The sequence below is a fragment of the Gigantopelta aegis genome, chromosome 6, assembly GCF_016097555.1.
Source record: "Gigantopelta aegis isolate Gae_Host chromosome 6, Gae_host_genome, whole genome shotgun sequence".
In the NCBI taxonomy this organism is placed as follows: Eukaryota; Metazoa; Mollusca; class Gastropoda; order Neomphalida; family Peltospiridae; genus Gigantopelta; species Gigantopelta aegis.
Window position 1 is genome coordinate 80,028,224 of NC_054704.1, and position 23,825 is coordinate 80,052,048.

Sequence of the window (23,825 nt, forward strand, 5' to 3'; positions counted from 1 at the left end):
GATTCTGAGAAAAAATGATATCCATCTACTCTTTTTAACCATTTTGCATTCGTCAGATATATTGTTAGTGCTTTACTAAATGGCGGAAAAAAAATTAAATTCTAAAACTGCAGTATTTTGAGATTTGCTCAGTATAGTAAATCGGTACTAACATGATGCTGATAATGAATGGTATACCGCCAAGCTTTAATCACCAACTGGTAATGTCATTAAAATTTTGCATAATTAACAATTTTTGTGTGAACAGCTTTCATGTATGAATAAAGCCTAATTAAAGAATATTCCCATTTCTGACCAATTAACCATATATACCGATTTTACTATCCCACTTTTGAGCAAATATCCAATCGAATTCATTCTTACAAATGTACAAAATTAAAATTACTTTCTTTTTACAGCCTATTGGGCTATTTCTTGTTCCAGCCAGTGCACCACGACTGGTATATCAAAGGCCGTGGTATGTACTACCCTGTCTGTGGTATGGTGCATATAAAAGATCCCTTGCTGCCAATCGAAAAGATTAGCCCATGAAGTGGTGACAGCGGGTTTCCTCTCAATATCTGTGTGGTCCTTAACCATATGTCTGACGCCATATAACCATAAATAAAATGTGTTGAGTGGCGTCATTAAGTGAATCTTTAAATAAAACATTTCTTCTTCTTTTTACATACAAATATCAGCTGCTGAAATAGTCCTCACAAAATTGAACCACAAATCTGATATAAAGGACAACTTGTATAACATTTCAAAACATTCCATGAACCCCTTCATCACAAGGACTTTGTCATTGTCGAACCCTTTGATGGTCTTTACAACTGTTTAAAAACAATACAATACAGCAGGAGTGCATTACCGACACAATGCAGGCATACACAATAATGTTTCTAATTCAATCAAGATGTTTTTGTGATTCTGTACAGATTTAATTCCTGATTCTTCTTGCTCTTCACTTTCATATGAAAGTTTCTCTCTCAATGTTTTCAGCAGCTGTGTGTATCGCGATGCCTTGTAGGGCGACCATGTGGTCATGTCAATATTAAATATTTGATGAGCATAAAGCAGCACATACAGATGATCTCTACTGCTGGTGTTACATGTTGCCTGCAATGAAAAATAGAAAACTGTAAAGTTACTCGAGATTCATTGGAAAAATTCAGTTTAACAATTACTGCAATGCGAGTAACCGTTATAAATACATGCATGTCCCTAGCATATGATGAAAGGTCAAAAGCAAATTCATTTCTTTTGTTATCAAGCATTAATTATTTGAATGATGTTAGCTACTAATTACAATAAAAACAGCATCAAAAGAAACAGCCATACAGGTATCTTCATATAGCCAGATTCAAATTATTTTTACATTGTTTTAAAGGTAATAAGGTTATCATAGTACCAGTCTTAAGATTTCCCCAGCAAGGTGAAGGCCAGACACAGACTGCAAGAGAAAAACGACCAGAATCTGACGAGCCGTGCTGTTGTCTCTGTCTGGCTTTATACTGCTGGAAACAGTGTACTCGATGTCTGGCAGTTTTAGGTTTGTTTTTCCAACCAACCCTCGTAAACAGTGCACCATTTCTCTGATAGAAGACTGAAATAAAACACAAAATTATTTTCTTTTAGCATTTTATCAGTATTGACGACATTTAAATATACTGAACAAAATAAGAAACTTCCGCTAACTTTGCTTGAACATAACTTGATGAAAACAAACCAGGGGAATAATTGTTATATATGCGTTTAAAGAGTGTTCCATGATGCATCGTTTGGTGCAAAAATCATGGCCATAGGTTAACAGAAACTGGGAGAAATTTTGACCAAGTGTGGTAGGGGTTAAAAAAAATAAAAAACCCACTTAACGTGTATGACCACCTCTTGAATTGACCACTGCAGTGCATCGCAGGCGCATAGAATTGACTAAAGTGTTGATTTCTGTCTATGGAATATTGTTCCATTCCTGAATGAGTGCTTGACGTTAGCGGGTGGGTTGGGATGATGCCTCAATCGTCTGTCCAGACTATCCCAGACATGCTCGATGGGGTTGAGATCAGGACTTTTAGCAGGCCAGTCATCAATGAAATCAATGTTATTTGTCCTAAGAAAATTTACAGTGTCTCTAGCTGTATGAGAGGTGGCATTATCATGCTGAAAAATCGAGATGTTGGCGTTGTTATGGAACAGAGGAATGACGTGATGAGCGAGAATGTCATCGCAGTAACGTTGAGCATTTAAATTGCCATCAATGACGACTAGTGGTGAACGATAACCATGGGCAATGGCTGCCCAGACCATGACTCAACCCCCACCCCCGAAACGATCTCGTTCAAGAACACAACAATCAGCATAGCGTTCATTTCTCCTACGGTAGACGCGCACCCTGCCATCACCACGTTGTAAAGAAAATCTGGATTCATCCGAAAAAAGAACAGTATTCCAGCATCGCCGTATCCAATGAGTGTGTACACGTTCCCAATTAAGACGATTTAGACGATGATGTTGCGTTAAAACGCATCAGACGTAAGGATGTCGTGCATGTAAACCGTTCTCCCGCAGACGATTACGAACACTGATTCGGTTATTATGAAGCCCAGGTGTGTTAGCAGCAGTAGCAGTGGCAGTTTGGAATCGATTGCGCAAATGCGTGTTCATGATATAGCGGTCTTGACCACGCGTTGTAACACGCGGACGTCCACGACGTGGCAAGTCGTTGGTGCTTCCTGTCGTTCGAAATCTTACGCAAAGATTTCGTATCGCTCGACTAGAACTCCCAACATGCCTTGCAACGTCTTCTGTCGACATGCCAGCATCAAGCATGCCAATCGCCCATTCGCGTAAATTATTGGGTATTCTTGGCATACTAAAAATGCTACAATGTAAAAAACATTAATTTTTTTTTACAAATTTTGAAGCATTTTCGTTCACTTAACAACAATGTCAGTAAGACAAGTAAAACAAATTGACCGAATACTACACGGGACATGTCGAACCATGCATGCATGTGCAAATTGAATTTCACGTTGTCGACGATTAACAGTGCAAAAATAATCGATAAAATTCATGAATCCTGATAATACAGCTCAAGGCTAATACTACCTATATAATTTCATTACACAATGAAATCTTTAACACAACAAATACTATATGTACAAATCGGAAGTTTCTTTTTTTATTCAGTATATATCTTCAAGTGCCAAATTTTCTAATGGCTAAATGCTTATTCACTTTATGATTTTTTGGTTAAAAGTAATACAGAAAACTGACATACCAATGCAAACAATATCCACTTAATACTAACTCGTAACTATTAACACAATTTGAATATGTACATGAATTGCACTAAATCAATTTCATGGAATATTGGAAAAAACTCATAATTATACACCATTATTTTAAAAAGGTAACAAAATCTATATTTATTTTACAGCCCTCTCTGGAAATCAGACTGGTGGGGTTGGGGTATTTAATATTATTAGTTTAACAAATGGTTTATCTTTCAAATTACTCTAATGGCAAAATTAGCCTACTTTAATTTACCATTACAGTGAATTCTGTCAATTATAGTAAGAAAATGAACAGATGTATGGGAAGTCAAACAAGCATTCTAAGAATACTGCTAATTTAAAAGCAATACATGTCTCCTACTGGACCCAACAAATTTTCTTATCGCTTAAGTTCAAGGGTCATATCGCTGTGAAAAAATGTGTAAATTGCCATGAAAGTTAAAGTTTGTTTATGTTTAATGACACTACTAGAGCACATTGATTTAACATTTGGTAATTTTGAAATATAGTGATAGAAAGGAAACCCACTACATTTTTTCATTAGTTCAAGGGATCTTTTATATGCACCATCCCACAGACAGGATAACACATACCATGACCTTTGATATAGCAGTCATGGCTGAAACGAGAAATAGCTCAATGGGTCCACCAGCAGGGATCGATCCCAGACCTTAAATTACCAAACTTTATCTGTAACAGCTAGAACATGATAAATCTATACATATAATTTCAGCTCAGTTTTCTAGTATTGCCCAAGAAAGTCTGGAATTTTGTTTTTCGTATAGCCTAAGTTCAAGGGCCATAACTCTGTCAAAAATGGGTAAATCATCATGAAAACCAAACTTGATCTGTAACATTAAATGATAAAGCTATATACAAAATTCCAGTCAATATCTTGAGGCACTGTGAAAAAACCCATTCGGAAACCTATGTGGGAGGGACAGACAGACAGAAGCACAGAGACAAAACCTATAGTTCCATCCGTTTGGACAAGTAAGGAACTAATAAGCAGAATGAAGATTAATATCCACAGCTAGAAGTATGAATCATCAGTTGAAAGAAAGAAGAGAATGCATTTTGGATGTACAGTGAAACCTCTCAAGACCAGACCCTCTGTAAACAAGAATTCCCTCAAAACCAGACGTTTCACAGAGTCCCTTTTTAAAAACAGGACAGAACTTAACCTCTGTAAACCAGATCCCTCTAAATACCGGGCAATTGTCTTGGTTTCAAGGGTGTCCGGTTTAGAGGGGTTACACTGTATCACAATAACAATCCTAGACTGAATACAAAAATCAGTATATATTACCTTCAAACCCTCTACGTCTGTGTTGTAAAACTCGGAGAGGTATATGACATCTAAACAGCTGTCAACATTCTGAAATTTGAAAGTAAAGAAATGCAACACTAAATCAGTTTTCTATGTTTAAGAAAAATAAAAGAATTAATGCATAGTGTCAAATTTCTTTTATCCGGGGTGAGGGGTGGGGGGGGGGGGGGTGGGGGGTGGGGGGTGGGGGGGGGGGGGGTGGGCGCTCAACATAGACCAGTGTTAAAGCACTCGCTTGAAGTGCGGTCGGTCTAGGATTGATCCCTGGTGGTGGGCCCATTGGGCTATTTCTCTTTCCAGCCAATGCACCAAAACCCATGGTATGTGCTATCCTGTCTGTGGAAGTTTGACATCTAATAGCCAATGATTAATAAATCAATGTGCTGTAGTGTTGTTGTTAAACAAAACAAACTTTAACTTAAACTTTTATACCAGTTCTTACTTTTATTCTTATTTTGGTGAGAGGGTGGGATTTAGCTCAATCAGTAGAATGTGCACATGACTGAGATATTAAAGACTGTGATAAGTGCTGTCCTGTCTGTGGAAAAGTGCACATAAAACATCCCTGGATGCTAATGAAAACATGTAGCAAGTTTTCTTTCAATTATAATTAACACATGGTTGACATCCATCAGCCTATGATTAACTAACCAATATGTTCTAGAGGTCTCATTAAACAAAAGAAACTTTAACTTTAATTTGGTTAAGAGAAGAAGCAACAACATTAGTAGTAGTAAACGGTAAACAACACAATAAATCAACTTAGTACCTTTTTATCACACAGTATTACATGCCACATTGCTCTGTAGATCCAGTGTTTAAACTCGAGTGCGAGCATGGCAAGTGAACTCATCATTTGTGGACTTCCACTGGTCGATTTTAAGACAAGAGAAATCACGTCACTGATCTGTTTCAAACGGTGATTTACTGTTTCTGCACCCAAATCTGTACCAAAAACAAACATCTGCCATATAACTTTATTAATAAATATTGTGTTAATACATTATTTTAACAGGAATCAAGCATACAATGGGAATGGGAAAAAGTGACTGGTTCATAATTTTTAAATTACAGTATGCATCATTGTTTTTTTATGTTGATGTCTTCCGCATATAATTTTTTAAATATATGATATGTGAAGAAAGAAATGTGAAAAAATGTCTTAAACTGTTATTAAGTGCTTAAATCTGGGGTACCAAATAAAAAATTACTCGATATTGTGATTATTTTTATATTTTAAAGCCATCTAATGGAATACTCACTGTTAGTTGGATAACTGAGTAGACTAACCAGAGGCTGAAGTTCTGGACGGTATAATGATGAGTGCGGCAAACAAACCTGAAACACACAACACAAAAATATTCAGAAACATACAATGCAATATAATTAATTCCACTAAAAACCTCACCACCAAAGACAAGATGGCTTGGATAAAGCTAGAGCAAAAGAAAAACAGTGATGGGGAAAGATGGAAGTCACTATCGCATGACTCCCTGGAAGATGTTAGTGCTTTCATTGTCTGTTTATGTTTGGATCAGTGTAATGAAATGGAAGAAAATGCCATTGGTCAGAAGTCAGGCTAAAGATGGGAAATGCCACTGGTCAGAGGTCGGATTATGGATGGAAAGAAAACTAAATACTAACTACAGTTAAATACTAACCATAACATCAACTGTAGGGTGATATTTTGAAAAAATACTCTTTCCAATTATTTTTTTTTACAGACAGCTATTTTTGTCCTCATAAAACAGCTGCCATTTCGGAAATCAATTTTATAAGATTCCAAAATATTTTGGCATATCAAACTTCAAATTTTTTCACAGCAACCATTTTCTGTACATAACGCCAGTAGAGGCCAAAGGGTATAAATATATACCGGTACATCAGATCAACTATTCAGTAACAACAAATTATATTTTAGGATTGAATCAAGGATACGAATTCTGCATTTCAATATAGACAAAGGAAAAATGCAAATGACATAAAAAAATTAAAAAACAACATGGAAAATGTGTTTCAAAAACTGCAGTACTACACCGAAGTTTCAACTAAATTATATGTACAATCATTTTTTTTTTTTTAAAAGAGAGAGAGAGAGAGAGAGAGAGAGAGAGAGAGAGAGAGAGAGAGAGAGAGAGGGGGGAGAGAGAGAGAGAGATAAACAGATGTAATTTAGTTGACTCTTACATCTTTGATGTTGTTTTGTTCTCCACCTTCACGGACACACTCATAAAACTGTGTTACGGTATCAGACATTAAGCCAGCACCTCCAGTCTTAACAAGTAAACTGTACAGCATCTGATGAACTGCATGTGCAACTTGATAGTTTTCTGAACATGCTACGGCCTGGAATGTTATCAATTTTTTTTTTTATGTATTACATGAATAACTAAGCAAAGGTACTTTTTAATACACCATATTAACACAATTTAAAATACTATTTAAATGAAAAGTAAGTATATTGTCATAACATTTGACATTTCCCACCTGGGTTTTTTGGCAGATTTTCAGACGTTCAGCCATTTAGAATACCATAGATTATTCAGTTTAAGATTGTTCCTGTTACAGTTTAAGATTGTAGTGCCTTATTCAGTTAATGTTGGCTTTTATCTCTAATCAATGTCTCATGGAAATATTCTGTTGGCCATTGTTAAATACCAACACAACTGAAATGATAGTTGTACAATATATAGTTAACAAATAATAAAATGATGTGTATATTGCATCAAGATTGTTGACGATATCAAATGATTAGCACGATGATCGTGTTGGAGTTTTGCATTAGCTTTAAGCAACAGATCAAGATTTTGACAGGGCTTAATCGAGGATTTTTCGGCATGATTCCATGCCTGATGGGAGTGGGAAAATCAGTATGATTTAATTATTATTGGAATATTTCTTTTAGGTCATTGATTGAGGCAATGCACTATTTTAAAATTAATTTATCATAAACATTTACAAAAATATTTACACATCAAATTGCAAATTTACAGAGCATCTAGCTTTCGAGTAGGGGCCTATTTTTTAACAATATAACGCCTGGATAAATCCCTGTGCCACTAGCAAAATTACTGGATGACAAACAGAACAACCTTTTTGCATGATGACTTTCACAATAGAATATAAACATGTAAGAAAATTCCATATGAACTGTGATAACATGCCTAGTACAAAAGCATCCCTTTAGTTGCTATAATAAGATTTAAAAACATTTAAATATAACCTACTAAATTCCTAGACTTTATTATCTTCTTTACGATGAAAGGAAGACCCAAAAATAATGAAACTGCATGAACCATTTCAAGTACTTCCTGTTCGAGAGCGGGGAGGTGTGAGCTCCATAAAAGAACAAGTGAATTGTATGGCAAGTTCACCTTACACTCTACAAAAAACCAAACAATACAATGAAATTATTAATAAGCATTTTAAATGTATAGGCCTCTTCCATAACTACTGGTACAACCTGTTGAAATAATAGAAAATACATTGACTTTAAATATGAAAAACAAGTGAAGCTTGGGTGTTTCTTATTTGCAAGTGTATTTAAGCTATTGCTATCCAAAATAACCCAGTGCCAAGCATTGCTGCTGTCAGAGGTTGTGCCCATTGAGGACATGCCTGAATGTTTTGAGGATAGGGCATATTGATAGGTTTCTTACTCACTCATATTATCCATCATAGTTCAACATTCACAAATATTAAATGTAAAGGCATTAATTTTTTCATTTATAGGCTATTCATTATAAATAATTTACAAATGATTAGTTTCAAATACAGAATACTATACACGAGTTTGGTAATTTATTTATTTACCAATATTAAAAGATCATGAAACACAAAGCAAAGTAGTAAAAGTTAATAACATACATGTACTTCGTTTGTCTACAATTGCATTACTTTGATTTGATAAAACAATATTGATAAAATAAGTAAACAAGTTGACAATAGTAAGGCGGCAGTGGACTGTACTTAGCTGCCAGCTAAAAACAAAAAGGCTGCTTGGTCAATATTTAAAGTACAATTTTAAACCATAAAAATAGTAACTTATTCATAATACAGCACAAACAGAGGGACGATTTGTACTTTGAAACCTGTATTTTAATAAATATTGTCACCTCCACTGTAAGCTCCTTTCTGGGATACGGTCAGTCTTAGATAGATATTCAAAATATCTTCATCAAGTGGACACTGCGACAACTGTTGGAGAACTGTAAGCCACAGTGAACAGAACTCATTTTCATGATGCATGGTCAACAAGACGTTGGAGAGATCCTTCAACACGCTGACCTGCTCACAGGTGGACAGTCTGTAAGAACCTGTACTTGAATCCCAGTGACGACCATTTCTCGTCTCCAACAATTGTGTTATTTTGTAAATGTTCTGAAATAATTAAAGTAATATAGTGTATGTACATGTATAATTTAATTTTATAACATACGAAAAAACCCACTAACCAACTGGATAAATTAAAGAGTGCATAGAAATCTAAACAGCAGGATTCGAACATAACAATCTGTTACCTACAGCAATTTTAAAGGGCTTTGCATAAATGCGTCAACTATGGCAATTTTGAGCCTGCCTGCAGCAATTTCAAACTTTAAAATTTTACAACAAATAAACACAAAATTCTAAACTTATCTATTCAACTGATAGTAATAATTTTTATTCAGCGACAAAAAATTCCATTAGTAATTGCTGTCAGTGCCACTGTTATGTTCCGAACCATGAAAGTTCTATTTTAACTACATGTTTGAGGAAAGAACTTTAAAGGGTGTTTTGATTATACGTATTTCTGTGAATTTAATGGTTTTTGTCAATACATGTATTGTTTTATTGTTCATGAAAACAAAAAAAATTGTTTTAATGACCCCACTAGCAGGGCTAGCTCTGGCAGATGCCAAATTCGCAATGGCGAAATTTGAAAACAACTGGCAAATTTTATTTTGAGTTGGTGAAATAATTTTACTACATTTTATTATTTATATAAAATAACTGGTTTTCTGCCATTCTTGAAGTTTAATAGATAATTTGGCAAACCTTTGCGTTCACCCAGAGCTAGTCCTGACTGAAGCACATTGATTTATTAATAATCTGCTATTGGATGTCAGATATTTAGTAATTTTGATATATAGTCTTAGAGAGAAAACCTGCTTAATTTTTCCATTAGTAGCAAGGGATCTTTTATATGCACCATCCCACCATACCATGGTCTTTGATACACCAGTCATGGTGCACTGGCTGGAAAGAGAAATAGCTCAATCGGTCCACCAACGGGATCTATCCTAGACCGACCGTGCATCAGGCGAGCAGTTTACCACCTTGCTACGTCCTGCCCCTTGTGCAGGAACTAAAGAATGCTAATTTACTTACATGCGATAATTGTTTCTTGAGTAATACCGATGGCATCATTGCAAGGTTTCTTAAAGCTGGGTCACCTGCCTTCATCTGGTATGACACTGTAGAATGAAGAAGTTTCTGCAAGTATAGAAGTTATTTAAATATTTAATTGCTTTAATGATTTACAAAAAAAGATAATGAAAATGGTGAGTTGAAAAAAACAACAAAGGTTCTTACATATATTTTAGTTTTATATAAAAGAAAGAACTTGTAAGTAATACTCAGTAACCGTAAATCAAGAAAGTTTTGCAAACCATGTTAAAAATTAAAATAAGGCAATTTGTTTTATTGTCTTAAAAGTAACAAGAAACATTACAGTATCTTCTATGTTTAAGCAATACTATCTATATTCAGTTTGGACTACTGTCGCAGTACTTTCATGACACAATAAATAATAGACTTACAGTATACATATATAGCAGCTTAACACAATGCCAGGGCCCAAAACTGACAGTCACCAGGTCGCCAAATATGACCAAAGTCCCATTTGGGTGACTTTAAATACATGAATTAAAAAATAATGGTGTTAGTCGCCTCCATCACAAACCAAATTATTTGGACAATCTTATATCTAAAACATATGAGCCACTATTAATAATTGTTCTATTGCATATATTTATTTCACATTAAAATCTTGCTCATGGTTCACAAAATTAAACATATCGACTTATAAGTATGGTAATTTGGCAACATCCATTTAAAAACATTGATTTTGTAGACTGGATGTAGTTACGTATTGTCTTGATATTTAAACAAAGACTTCCGGATCCAATTCATAATCATGTGGAACATTTAATTTCAATAGAAGTGGTTCTTCAAATCAATATTACTTTATCGAAGCATACTTAAAAAATTTTTTATTTAATATTTTAAATTATTTAAAACCTGAAATATGAATATTTTATGTTTGGCTTACCTAAACCAAGTTTGGCCACTGAAAATTAAAATTTAGTGGCCCAGATTTGTTTTTTGTTTTTTGGTCTCCATATGTTTCTGATGAGTTTCAGGCCCTCAATGCAGTTAAGGAAATACATCGTACATGTATGTCTTTATTTAAAAATAAATTTAAAAATAAGAAGTCTTTTAAAATTGTTCTTTGATGATTACTTTTAAAATATATACAAAAATAAATGATGGTGTTCAACCTCAAGAATTCAAAAGGAAAGGAACCTTTTAAACTATGGCTATTTGGTGACTAACATATGATTATTGACATATGGTTGAGAGAAAGAGGAAGCCACAGAATATAGATTCAACAAATTCAAAGAAACTACATTAATATTCATCCTTAGGCTTCAGACATTTCCAATTTCACATTTTAAACTTTCATGTTTTACACAGTGAGCAAAAAAACCCAAAGACTGATGGATATTAGTAGCATTAGAAATGTACCCGGTTACCAGGTATGTACAATTCCATTCACTAGTACCGTGAAACCCCTCTAAACCAGACACCCATGGGGACCAAGTACAAGGTCTGGTTGTTAGGGGTATCTGATTTGGAGAGGTTCTGTTCTGTACAGATATTAAAAAAGGGACTGTAAAACATGTGTTGTTTTAAGGAATTTCTGGTTTACTGAGGGTCCAGTTTTGAGGGGTTTCACTGTATAATATCACAAATGCATACTAGAGCCCAATCTCTTGCTTTAACTTCAATAGGTGACAATGCATCTCTCTTGTAGAACCAAAGCACACACTTCAACCAGGCTGTAAAGAGCTGAGGGCACATCTGCATTATTGGTATATGAGACAATTCACTCAGTAGTTGACCAGTCTCAGGCAAATTTTTCATAACATCATCAATAGAAGTCTAAAAAAACAAAAGATTTTTTTTTAACACACAATAGCCTGTTCCTGCAATAGACTGGAACCCTGGCAGTCCTTGCCTAGGATTTTAACAAAAATATTGGAAAAGAAAAAGGTGGCAATTTTGCAAACTGCCAGCAGAAATTTAAAACAAGGGACATTTTATTCAATATTGGAACACGATTTGCTATGCAAATATCAGAGATGGCCACACAATTCTAAAATGTTAAACAGTAGTTGGTAAGTAATAAATTTTCAAATAATCACCAATGTAGTAGTGTAAGCACAAAGTGCTCCTAGTGGCAGTAGCTAGTTCCTGTCATGGATAGGGGAGCTGGCCGAGGCTAGTGGGAATTTCCCTATTAGCTCAGTTGGTAGAGCGCTGAACTCTCATGCTGAGGGTCCATGGTTTGAATCCCCTTTAGTGGAGGTTGATTTTTATTGTTACATCAACTGTCACTTTAGAAACAAAATTTAAAAAAATATAAGTTTGTTTTGTTTAATGACACCACTTGAGCACCGGCTACTGGATGTCAAACATTTGGTAATTTTGACATATAGTCTTAGAGTGGAAATCACTACATTATTCCATTAGTAGCAAGGGATCTTTTATATGCACTATCCCATAGACAGGACAGCACATACCACAGTCTTTGATATACCAGTCGTGATTAGCTGGAATAAGAAATATAGTCTAATGGGCCCAATGATGAGGATGGTTTGACCTTTAAATATGTTCCTTGGAAAAGTCAACAAATATTTCCATTTGATTAAATATGTACATTACTCATTAGCGCTACATACCTACAAAAAAGTACAAGATTATGATAATAAATAAAGGGCCGAAATGTTTATCTCGATTAATAAACTAAACGAATATATTATGAAAGGACATAGCATATTTCCTGTACATTTTGCTCTTACCATCGATATAAAATAACTATATATGTCTTGGATAATATGTTCCACATCCAAAAATAATGATGTAATGTTTTCCTTTGCCATTTGAACATTTTGATGACATTCCAATTCTTTTTCAAATTTTTGTTTAACTTTATGGTTAGATGATAAGGCTTTTATTTTTATTGTACAGTCTTTGATTTTGACTTTGAGTTGTTCCATTCCAAGCATAACTTAAATATTTCAAATTATAAATTTTATGAAAATATTCTGAATTAATATAAAGTATTTAGACTGAACGTAATTTAAGTTCATATTTCCCGCAACACCAAGCTACTGGGGGACGCCATCTTTGTAAAGTGTTAATGATTTTCATGTTTCGTAGAAAATATTTTACTCAATCGACTTTTTTTATATACATTCTATATTGTTTTATTGTTAATTCATTAAAATTGTTGTAATTTATTCATTTTATTACGGTTTTATTGTAATAAGGAGCATAAGGGACATCCGAAACTAAATTAGAACTACTTTGCTATTTAATATCAATGCGCTTTATGCACAATACACTTACATTGTTATGAACATATTTTAAAATATTTTATTTTAATATAATTAGAATCTGTTTTATAATTTGGTAATATCATAATTGTTGACATGCTGATTGCCGATACTTTTGGTAGTCACAAAGAACTAATTGTTTGACGTCACCAGACTACGCGGAAGTGAATTATTTTTAGAAGTTGTTAGGCAAATGTTTTGATCTGTCAGAATGACCAAAGAAAAATATTGCTATATTTTAAGATAAACCCTAGTAAATAGATATTCGTCTGTTTTCGTCATTACAGTATTTCATAACGTATCAACCCAACAATGGGGAACTGCTTAAAGTCTTCAAATGCAGACGACATGTCTTTGTTAAGGGAAAATGACAGCCGTTCAGACGGATCCGACCCAGGACCTCCACCACCATATCAGGTTGACCTACTATGTTCATGTTTATTTTTATCCGCTGTTGTATATCTTCCGTATTTCACGTTACGTGTTAAATGGTCCTCAGTATTGTTTACTTTGAACAGGATATCATGCCTTGTGGCAAAGTTGTCACGTAAATCCTAACGGTGTTTTAGAAAGACACAGTTCTTTGTTACAGTGTTATGAGGGTAACAGCTGATAGGTCTTTTGTTATAAACAAAGACGGGTCATACTGAACCATATGTAGCTTTCTCACTTATTAAAGAGAGAAGATGATTGACATTAATGAAATGCATATTCAATGTTTCCCAGTTTGTGGCAGGTGCTTAAATGTCACTGTCAGTTCATAATTTTTAATTCAATAAGTAAAGTGTAAATGTATATATACTGTGTAGAAGGCAGGTCAACCTGCCCTCTACTGCCTATCCTATTTACATAGTAAGTCAACTCAGTTCAAACTATGTACTTAACTTTCCTACCCAAAGGTCTCCAGTTTACACCATTCATTAAGTAACTTGCCCAAATCCTATTTTGTTATAATTGTATTTATAACCATGTTGATCTATATTAAACAATTTTGGGGGGTGGGGTGGATGGATGGTGGTGAACAAATTAGACCCACTTCCTGAAAAATGAAATAATAATGTGTCAGACTGGATGTATAAAATTCATTATGTCCTGTGAAAATAAACTAACAATGAGCTTTAAAGAAATCACTAACATTTATTCCATTTTTTAAATGTTTTTAGAGCCTCCTAAACAGATGCTTCTGATTAAGCTTAAATAGTGTTTGTTTTCAGTTACCTGACCTTTTTAAGTGCTCAGTTTTAATCTATTTTTAATACACATTTACTGTTAATACATATTTACGATTACTATGAAAATTATATAAAAATACCATCTTTAGTATCAAAACAATGTATTTCGGCATGAAACCAAAACCCATATTTACAAAGGAATAATGTCATGCAAATAATGCTTTACCATGAATACTGTTCTCCATTTATTTAGGTATTTATTCATGTCAAAATACCATATAATTTTTATTTTTTTAAATAAAAAATTTAACAATCCATCCATCATCATTTATACAAATTGCATGTGGCCATGTGAGATTAAAAAATTTTAAAAAGAGAGAAGAAAGTACATCTTAAGTGATGGGAATTTTGACCTGCGGTGAAGCTTTCTGAGAAGCTGCCATCGAGAATTTACTTTTTCTCTATCCTACATGACTGCATATAAAGAATTTTTCTCTTTCTCATCCATTCAGTAAATTACTACTCACTACAAATAAATGTTCAAAGATAGTTGAAAAAGTAACTTTCTTATTTGATTATTTTATCAAAAATAAACTGCATATCATCTTATTTGCCATTTTTCTTTCATGTTTTATAAAATTTAACCTTACAAATTAAAGAGATAACTTTTATAATTACAGGTTTTAATCACAAAATGTCTATCTGAAATAGTTGTCAGATAAAACAAAAAAAATTCAGTGTTGTCATACTGTCTTGTTCTCTAAATTTGTTCTTTACAAATATGAAGTTTCAAACTAGGAATAAATTTGTAACATGAATTAAACACTAGATATCAAATAGAACAAAATATAGCATTTAGTAACTGTGAGTATGAAAGTTTTAACAGAGACTGGGCAATGTACAAGCCACTGTTACAATATTAAAACATTACAATATTATTTGTTAAATTCGGGCCAAGCTTGTCTATACACCAAAGGCTATCAAGAATAATATATCGGTGTGAATGTAGTGTATGAAAGTGTGTTTAAAAAAAAATATATTAAAAAAAATTCACAGATGCATTACTGTTTATTCTATACTACATGTATGCATATACTATTATACAAATGTTGTCAAGTTTCAGGTTATTCAAAATAGTTATTAGTTTCTTCAAGTATCATTCCTGGGTCTTGTAGACCTCCTGTCCCTTTTTCCCTGGATTGGGGCAGTTAATTGTAAACAGGGTATCTGTGAAGGAATAATAAAAAAAAAGAAAAAAAAAAGAGGAATAAATTTGTGATTTAAAAAAAAAAGAAAAAAAAAGTCTTTTGACAAAAGATATTGATTTCATCCTGTTCAAGTTGAATAGTGATTTTATAGACACGACAGTAGAGTTTGCTCCCCTTGTTGTTTTAAGTGTAATCTTGTGCAGCCGGCCTCGGTGGTGTCATGGTTAAGCCATCGGACATAAGGCTGGTAGGTATAGGGTCCGTAGCCTGGTACCAGCTCCCACCCAGAGGGAGTTTTAACAACTCATTGGGTAGATGTAAGACCACTATACCCTCTTTTTTCTCACTAACAAGTAACAATTAACACACTGTCCTGGACAGACAGCCCAGATAGCTGAGGTATGTGCCCAAGACAGCGTGCTTGAACCTTAATTGATATAAGCACTAAAATAAGTTGAAATGAAATGAAATGTGCAATGTACATATATCCCACATGACTTTCGCAAATGAACTACATGTAGTTCTATCTTGCATATTCAGAGGTGATGTGCCCATGTTAAAAAAGTAGTACCGTACCCATCATTAAAAAAAGTGATAATGTTTGTTCTACTAAATATTATTAGATATTGTAAAAAAAAATATCTTGTGACATATAAATACGATTATTATTAGAAAATGGGATATTTCAAAATTTGTCATGTTAAAACCCATTTATTTTAAAATCTGTGTTTTGATTTTAGGAAAGTGTGCCTGTGTATTACCCTTCTCCTAATGTCAGCCGACCAGCGAATATGCTAACAGAAGAAGAACAAATTAAAATTGCACAAAGACTTGGTCTTATTAATCATCTTCCAACAGGAGTGTATGATGGAATAAGTAAAAAAGCTAAAGAGTAAGTTTAATTCTGTATTGAAAGCCTTACATTTTTTGGTGAATCTCCAGATCTGATTAGCGTCAGGATGTGCATATGCGTTAAATATCAGAAGCTACAGTTTGTAAAATGATAATAATATACATACGGTATTAATAAAATAATCTGCTTCTTGATAGCTTTTCATTCTAAATTGGCTTCAAAAGCACATCATACATTCATATCCATACGTGTAGTCTTGAAAATGTGGTTTAACAAGACAGTCATCTCGAAAGAAACCAAAAGGAAGTGGATGATCAATTTTGTTTGCTAACGATGTAATGCAACATCAAGCTTGTCTATGTTGGTTCGCAGATAATGTGTTCTTAACCTTGATTTCCCTGTCAGTGCTATTTCTCGCTCCAGCCAGTGCACCATGACTGGTATATCAAAGGCTGTGGTATGTGCTATCCTATCTATGGGATGGTGCATATAAAAGATATCTTGCTGCTAATCGAAAAGAGTAGCCCATGAAGTGGTGACAGCAGGTTTCCTGTCTCAATATATGCGTGGTCCTTAACCATATGTCTGATGCCATATAACTGTAAATAAAATGTGTTGAGTGCATCGTTAAATAAAACATTTCCTTCCTTCCTTAGCCTTGATTTATTATTAAACAAATCTGCTTTTTTTCAATCAGTTACGTTTTTGTAACATTAAAAAAATGTACAATAATATCCATTGAACAAAATCCCAAAGTACCCCAGTGCTGAGTGCTCAGTTTATAAATAAGACACACCAGCTTCTGTGGTTTAGTATACCGTATATCTTCGCCTGTAAGTCGATCTCGGCTATAAGTCGAGTCCCTAATTTCAAGCCCTGAAAACATATTTTTTTATTGACCCGTTTATAAGTCGACCCATGAAAAACAACGTATAAATATTGAAGTATTTCTTATTTTCAGCACATGAGAACAATAATGTACAATATCAACAAAAGAAAATTATTTTACAAACTTCGTTTTTCACGTTTTGTACATCGCAATAATATTCCAATCAAACTACATAGCATCAAAACGAAATATTCCCTTAGTAGAGAGTGAAAGCTGTTTGACTGTTACCGTATGGCACTGTACAGCATGGTTTTGTGCAAAGACAACAACTTTATTTATAAACACTGACAACAGATCACTACGATAAAACTGAAAGTACATGTATCATCGGTTAATCACGTTTTGCCGCCATATTAATACATGTAAGGAGGATAACTCTGGAAAGTACACTGGTTTTTGTACCAAATGATGTGTGTCCCTATTGCTCTAGTGAACTGCAGAGATCAGTCTATTTTAAGGGAAAGCTCAGTAATATTCATGAAGTTAATCACGGACAAAACATTGTTTGAACAACCATTAAATGATTAATGCCAGTGACCAGATTTCAAAATAAACTCAGGCAACAGGTAGTTAGTACTGTTTACATTTTTGCTATTGGTGATGACTGTTATTTTAACTAAGTGGGTTGTTGTTTTGGCATGTGAGTGAGATCCACGCCTTTTCAAATAACCAAAACCGTTATAATGCCCAAAAAATAGGTTATAAAAAAAAATTTTTTTTGTCAAATTAACATATTTGAGTATAAATACAGGGCATACTTCAACAATAAAACTTGTAAAATAATCCCCAAAACGGTAATATTTTTGGGTGAAATTTTTTCACCCTCTTATAAGTCGACCCCCTAAGTTATAAAATAATTTTTGAGTGAATAAAATTCGACTTATAGGCGAAGATATACGGTAATTACAGGGTTTGCTCAGTAGGAGAGGTACAAGACTTTTGTCAGCTAAATATAACCATTAACCCACTGTCCTGAAAATACAGCCCATATTGCCAAGGTGTGTGCAAGGGCTGTGTGTTTGTATCATAATTGGATAGGGTATAAGCACGAAAAATAAATCAAATTGAATTATAGGAGACTAAAATGGAACTGACCATTTTAGTGAGTGCAACGTTTTTTTGCAGACAGTCTGTATTGAAACTGACAAACTGTTTATTAACTATGTAATGCAACATCTAGTGTATTTAATCAATTTCACATAATCACAGATTGTTGGTTCAAGCTGATTGATTTATTGAGAATGGAAAATAATTTTAAAATATATTTTAATCAATTTCATTTTTTGTTTTTCAGATGTGCAATATGCATGGGTGAATTCATTCTAGGAGATATGTTGCGTTTTTTACCTTGCATGCACACATATCACAGAGAATGTATAGACGATTGGCTGATGCGTTCGTTTACGTGTCCGTCATGTATGGAGCCTGTTGACGCGGCTCTCCTCACCACCTATGAGACTAGTTGATTGACTGACCATGTCTAGGTGATTCCTGTATGTTGGTGCTGCAGCTGGTGGGATAAGTGTGTTAAATCAGTGGAAGCATCGGTTCGGAAATGATCTGTGTTTATAATGTGGATGGTTTCCTACAGTACCTGTACCCCATGTGACAAAGTACTGGTCACCTGCATGACTACACAATTCATTGTCCAGCTGCTGACCACTGCATTAATTTCAACACACAATACAATACTTGAATAATACTGCAATAAAATGTTCCATGACCGCAGTACTTTAATACAATACATTACTAAGTTCTATCACAACAAAGGAGATACATGTATATGTATATTTTTCAGTTCAAAACATCTCAAACTCGATCATTGGAGAAAGATTTGTTTCCTTGACTTACTTACGTGTGTATATAAGTGCAAGATATCGGACATATTCCATTCTGTGGTACAATGTAATAATTAATATTTCAAAACAACCCATACTTGAATTAATTTTATTTTATTTTATAGGAAATGTGACAGTAAGAAATAATTAGACTTTTATACCATTTATAGAATCATGGGATTGGTGATGTTATAACTATGCTGATGATGATTATAATAATAATAATAATTCAGATGATTATAATAATTCAGGTGCCAATACATACCGTACATGTATGCCCTGTGTGGACATATAATTCATATTTTTCTAAAGGAGGAGGTTTATTTAACTGGTACTAAATTCATTAGACTTTCTACCTCACAAATAATACTGACGATTAACAACACTTTGATACTACAACACTTTGATACTACAACTGCTGGTGGTGTTTTTTTTAATTAACAGTAAATCTTTTGTTTTGTTATTAATATTGTATCCTTTTATATGTTTTCTAGTTCTGAATATAAAAGACGCAATTTCTTTTTTTACTTTTGTGCTAAACAGAGGACAGTTGTTGTTTTGTTACCTTATACAATTTTTCATTAGATGTTATAGATATATTTTTATTTATTTTTGTGAATAACAGAAGAGACAGTTTTGAAAGGTACAATATATGTTATGAAAGATCATAAACACAAATCTAAGAATACTATTTTGATAAATGTGTGAACTGGTGGTTTCATGCAATCACAAAATGTGGATCACAATCTTATGTACATATGTTTCAAATCTTGTGTGGTCCTACAGAGATGACTGAATAATGTGATATATTTATTGTATGTGTTAACACTAATGGTAATGGTTGAGAACATGGTTCAGTGAGTTAGAGTCATGTTTAAGGGCCCCGTCTTTCAGCTTTTTTTCTGTTTGGCCTGTAGACATGTCTGCTACATGTAGATAATGTGTAGATACTGGTTGCAGTTTTGTAATCACGGATTTTCTTGTACAGGTAGTATGTTTTACTACACTTTGATATGTTAATTTACTGGAATGTAGTTTTGGCTTTCACTGATTATGCCTTTCTTTGATCTTCATGCATCACCAGGGTAGTATATATTCAGTTGCAACCCTACTGTAATTAAGAAAATGTCCATGGCAAAAAAACATGCAGTGGAAAAACTATATGAATGTAGTCCACAGCAAAAAAGTGCCAAAGCGAATTAAAAACTCTGGTTTAATCTTCAAAGCATATTAATTGCTATTTGTCATGGACAGTTGCAGTGTATGCAGTTGATTATTATTATTATTATTAATTTTTTTAAATACTGGTATATAGTCCTCTTACAGCTCAGTATACAATGGATTGAGGGTAGTTTATTTGCTAATTAGATTATGGTACCACTAAATAATTGTCTAATATTTTGTCTTGTTTCAAAATATTATTCATTACTTTTATTAACTCTGTGTATGTGTGTGTGTGGATTTAAAAAAAAAAAAAAATTACTTTAGAGAATTGAGGAAGTATCAAAACATGAATTTGTAATAATAAAAATGTAATTGTGCTACATTGGGTTTAGGACTGATTAACTATGATTTTATTTTTAACAAAATAGTTTTATAAAAGGGTTTCAAATAGTGTAAGACTTATGTACCAAGTATGTGTGGAAACATTGCATATTTTGAGAGTGAATATAGGTGTAAAAGTCCAGATCATGTACTGGGTACTTCACATTTCTGAAGGTAATAAATATTGTGTCAAGTTTATTCTTTTGCTCATTAAACAGTTAATTTTGTATTTCCACACAAAAAAATCCTGTTTGTGGGATGGCAAGTATTGTAATGAATAAAAGAGCTTATAGATAGATTGGGGCTTTTTCAGAACCTGAAGGAAACATTTTAAGCACATATTCTACTGTTAGTCTTTAAATTGATTAAATTCATACTGTGACAAACTGGGAGAAATACATGTTAGTGCTCTATTTTCGGTGACCAGGATCATAAATTATATATTGCAATAATTTTTAGGGTTTGCACTGATAACTGAGAGTTGATTTAATATTATGAAAATTAAATTAAAATTTAATCTAAACTCAATTTCTTCATAAGCATAGATGTGTCAATTTGGCAATACTGTTTCAAAGGTGTGTTATTTATTATTATTTTTTATTTTAGTTGTGGTCTTGTGAATTTCTTTGTTTTCTGTTTGTCCATCCTTGGGTCATAAAGATTTTAATGTCATAAATAAAGTTATTGATGGCTAAAATGCAATACAACACAATAATTGAATGTTGCAAGATTTTATTTTATTTCAATTGGGGTAAGTTTGCCGGTACTTGCACTTAAAATACACTTGCGAAGTCACAGTATTATCTCAACGCTCCATTATTATGGAGAGATCAAACCCTACTTAATTAACCCACCATAATCATTGGTGTTAAACTCCATACTAACATATATTCACATAAAATTATTATTTAGTGGTGTATTTTAAGTAGGGGACCTCATCTCCATTATTTTTCAGGAATGGAGTGTTACTCAGACATTCCCCTATACGTAATATAACAAGATCACTCATATATGAATGAACTTTCAAAAATGGTTTAATGATACACAGGAATGCATGGACATGGCATAGGAAACTGATAAAGTGCAGATGGTAGGAGAAGGCAAGGACACTGAATGTTCCAATAAAATCTTTATTTTATAAAGTTAGAATTAGCAATCATTTTTAGATAATAACAATAAAGTTGAAGCTTGGTTACATCATTTTTAATTTGTTATTAGATAAAGATATTCTGAGTTGCACCTTGTATTGATGATCTATTATGACACATACGGCAGATGAATATGGTGTTTTTCGGACCCAGCTCCCAGGGTATTCCATTTGTGGCATGTTATAATAAACACTGTGTTTAACATTAAGTTTTTACTCTACATGCAAGCTGACCATGTTGTGTTTGCTATTTATATGCTTCATATTGTGCAGTTCATTTTTAGTTATTTTATATCTGAATTATTTAATGTGTGGCTATTGTTCTTTTTGTTTTCTGTAATATGAAATTGTTGACAAGTACGTGTATGCTTATGTCATAACTCACTAATGGGTGAAGAAAGATCTGAACCATAGAGTATCCCTATGTTTTATATATCCATTACTTTTCCAGATTAATGTCAAACAGTTTTTAGATCCACTGATTTACTCATGTAGCTGAATTATTATACTTGATCTTGGTAATAGGTGTTTTCCCAGGATCATTAATAGTCTCCATCATATGTGGTCATGTGGGATACAAAAAGTACACCCGAGGTGGTGGGAATTTCGACACTGGGACGAGGCTTGCAGGGTCCCATGGTCAAAATTTTCACCACCAAGGGTGTACTTTTTCTATCCCACATGACCGCATATGATGGAGTCGTTTTCTCTCGTTCATTCGGTAAATAAACCATTATTTTACACAAGCAAACAAAGATTGCTTAATAAGTAACTTTTTTATTTCACCATTTTATCATAAATAAACTACACAATCATATTTATCATGTTTATCAAAATTAACAAGGTAGCTTTTATAATGAAGGTTTTAATAATAAAATATTAATTTAAAACTGTGTCTAATGACCTTACATCACAATCTTACATTAACATGACGTCATATATTACCAACGACGTCATGTTAAATGAGAGAATAATATTTTCCACTTCATGATTTGACCAATGAATATTAATGAATATTGGTAGGGAACTAATATCCAAAATTGTTTGTGGTTTATACAAATTCTAAGGTGGACATGACCTCAGATTGGCTTTAGATGGAATGTTATATTTTTATTGTCCAAAGAACAACTGAATGGATTTTGATTCAATATTTCTTTTCCTGTTTTTTTCCTAAAAACATTGGCCAATTTTTTTTACTGAAGCTAATTGTTAAATGTAAAATCTCAGATGGCTGTAATGGCTTCTCATTGATTGAAATGTTCAACCTGAAGAATTACCAAAATGATCTTCAAGTCACAAACATGTTGTTTAATAAGATAAAGGTGCTTATATATATGGTTTCTGGTTGGTTATACAGTATGTACTTTAAAAAACTTTTGTCACTCTGAAGACTAATTTTCATACTAGATGGTCACCATAGACCTCGATTGTCTGACACCTATTTCGAGATGTGATATTTGTATCCTTATCAATTCACATCCACATCCAGTGTTGAGGTCTACTTTGCAGGCTAATTCAGAATGCTGAGGAAAACATACCTATATGTGAAATAGTTAACAATTTGACACATACCTAATATTCTGAAGGTTCAAGCATAACTGTATTGGACACAGAGTACTATGGCAAATGTGTCCGAGACTGGTGTCAAATAAGTGGGACCAATTGGTTAAGTGTTTGGTAGGGTATGTAGGTCAGTGATATTCTGAAACCTCTTGGATTCTATCACTTGTAATAATGATGTGTTTTACGATGATCCTACAGGGGCCTAATTCACAAAGGTCTCTTAGGCTCTACTAGACAACAAAGCATCCTCTTTGCAAGTCTTTTAGCATTGCACTGCGAGATCGCAAAGTTGCTAGAGTTTAGTGAATTAGACCCCAGTTGTGAACTATTTAGTAGATA

At 33.5% G+C, this 23,825-nt stretch overlaps 2 protein-coding genes across 2 annotated transcripts; one reads left to right on the forward strand and one right to left on the reverse strand.

Moving 5' to 3' along the window:
* Window positions 1–553: 553 nt before the first annotated feature.
* On the reverse strand, window positions 554–13,043 carry LOC121376001 (Fanconi anemia group C protein homolog). Its single transcript, XM_041503751.1, has 11 exons — window positions 12,735–13,043; window positions 11,632–11,814; window positions 9,979–10,083; window positions 8,724–8,988; window positions 7,836–7,990; window positions 6,796–6,954; window positions 5,871–5,946; window positions 5,378–5,553; window positions 4,588–4,656; window positions 1,394–1,588; window positions 554–1,101 (listed from the first exon to the last, which is right to left on the reverse strand). The coding sequence occupies exons 1-11, from the start codon at window positions 12,939–12,941 to the stop codon at window positions 850–852; spliced, it is 1,842 nt and encodes a 613-aa protein (XP_041359685.1). The 5' UTR covers window positions 12,942–13,043; the 3' UTR covers window positions 554–849.
* A 422-nt stretch (window positions 13,044–13,465) lies between these two features.
* Window positions 13,466–23,252, forward strand: LOC121375274 (RING finger protein 11-like). Its single transcript, XM_041502647.1, has 3 exons — window positions 13,466–13,688; window positions 16,392–16,543; window positions 18,688–23,252. The coding sequence occupies exons 1-3, from the start codon at window positions 13,584–13,586 to the stop codon at window positions 18,857–18,859; spliced, it is 429 nt and encodes a 142-aa protein (XP_041358581.1). The 5' UTR covers window positions 13,466–13,583; the 3' UTR covers window positions 18,860–23,252.
* The last annotated feature ends 573 nt before the right edge of the window (window positions 23,253–23,825 follow it).

Excerpts from the sequence above, each read along its gene's own strand:
- LOC121376001 (XM_041503751.1), bottom strand. The coding sequence starts at position 12,941 with ATGCTTGGAATGGAACAACTCAAAGTCAAAATCAAAGACTGTACAATA. Across the intron at positions 6,955-7,835 it reads TAATAAAGTCTAGGAATTTA|GCCGTAGCATGTTCAGAAAA; the intron begins GTAGGTTATATT and ends ATAACATTCCAG. Across the intron at positions 1,102-1,393 it reads CTGGGGAAATCTTAAGACTG|GCAACATGTAACACCAGCAG; the intron begins GTACTATGATAA and ends TTTTCATTGCAG.
- LOC121375274 (XM_041502647.1), top strand. The coding sequence starts at position 13,584 with ATGGGGAACTGCTTAAAGTCTTCAAATGCAGACGACATGTCTTTGTTA. Across the intron at positions 13,689-16,391 it reads GACCTCCACCACCATATCAG|GAAAGTGTGCCTGTGTATTA; the intron begins GTTGACCTACTA and ends TTTTGATTTTAG. Across the intron at positions 16,544-18,687 it reads ATAAGTAAAAAAGCTAAAGA|ATGTGCAATATGCATGGGTG; the intron begins GTAAGTTTAATT and ends TTTGTTTTTCAG.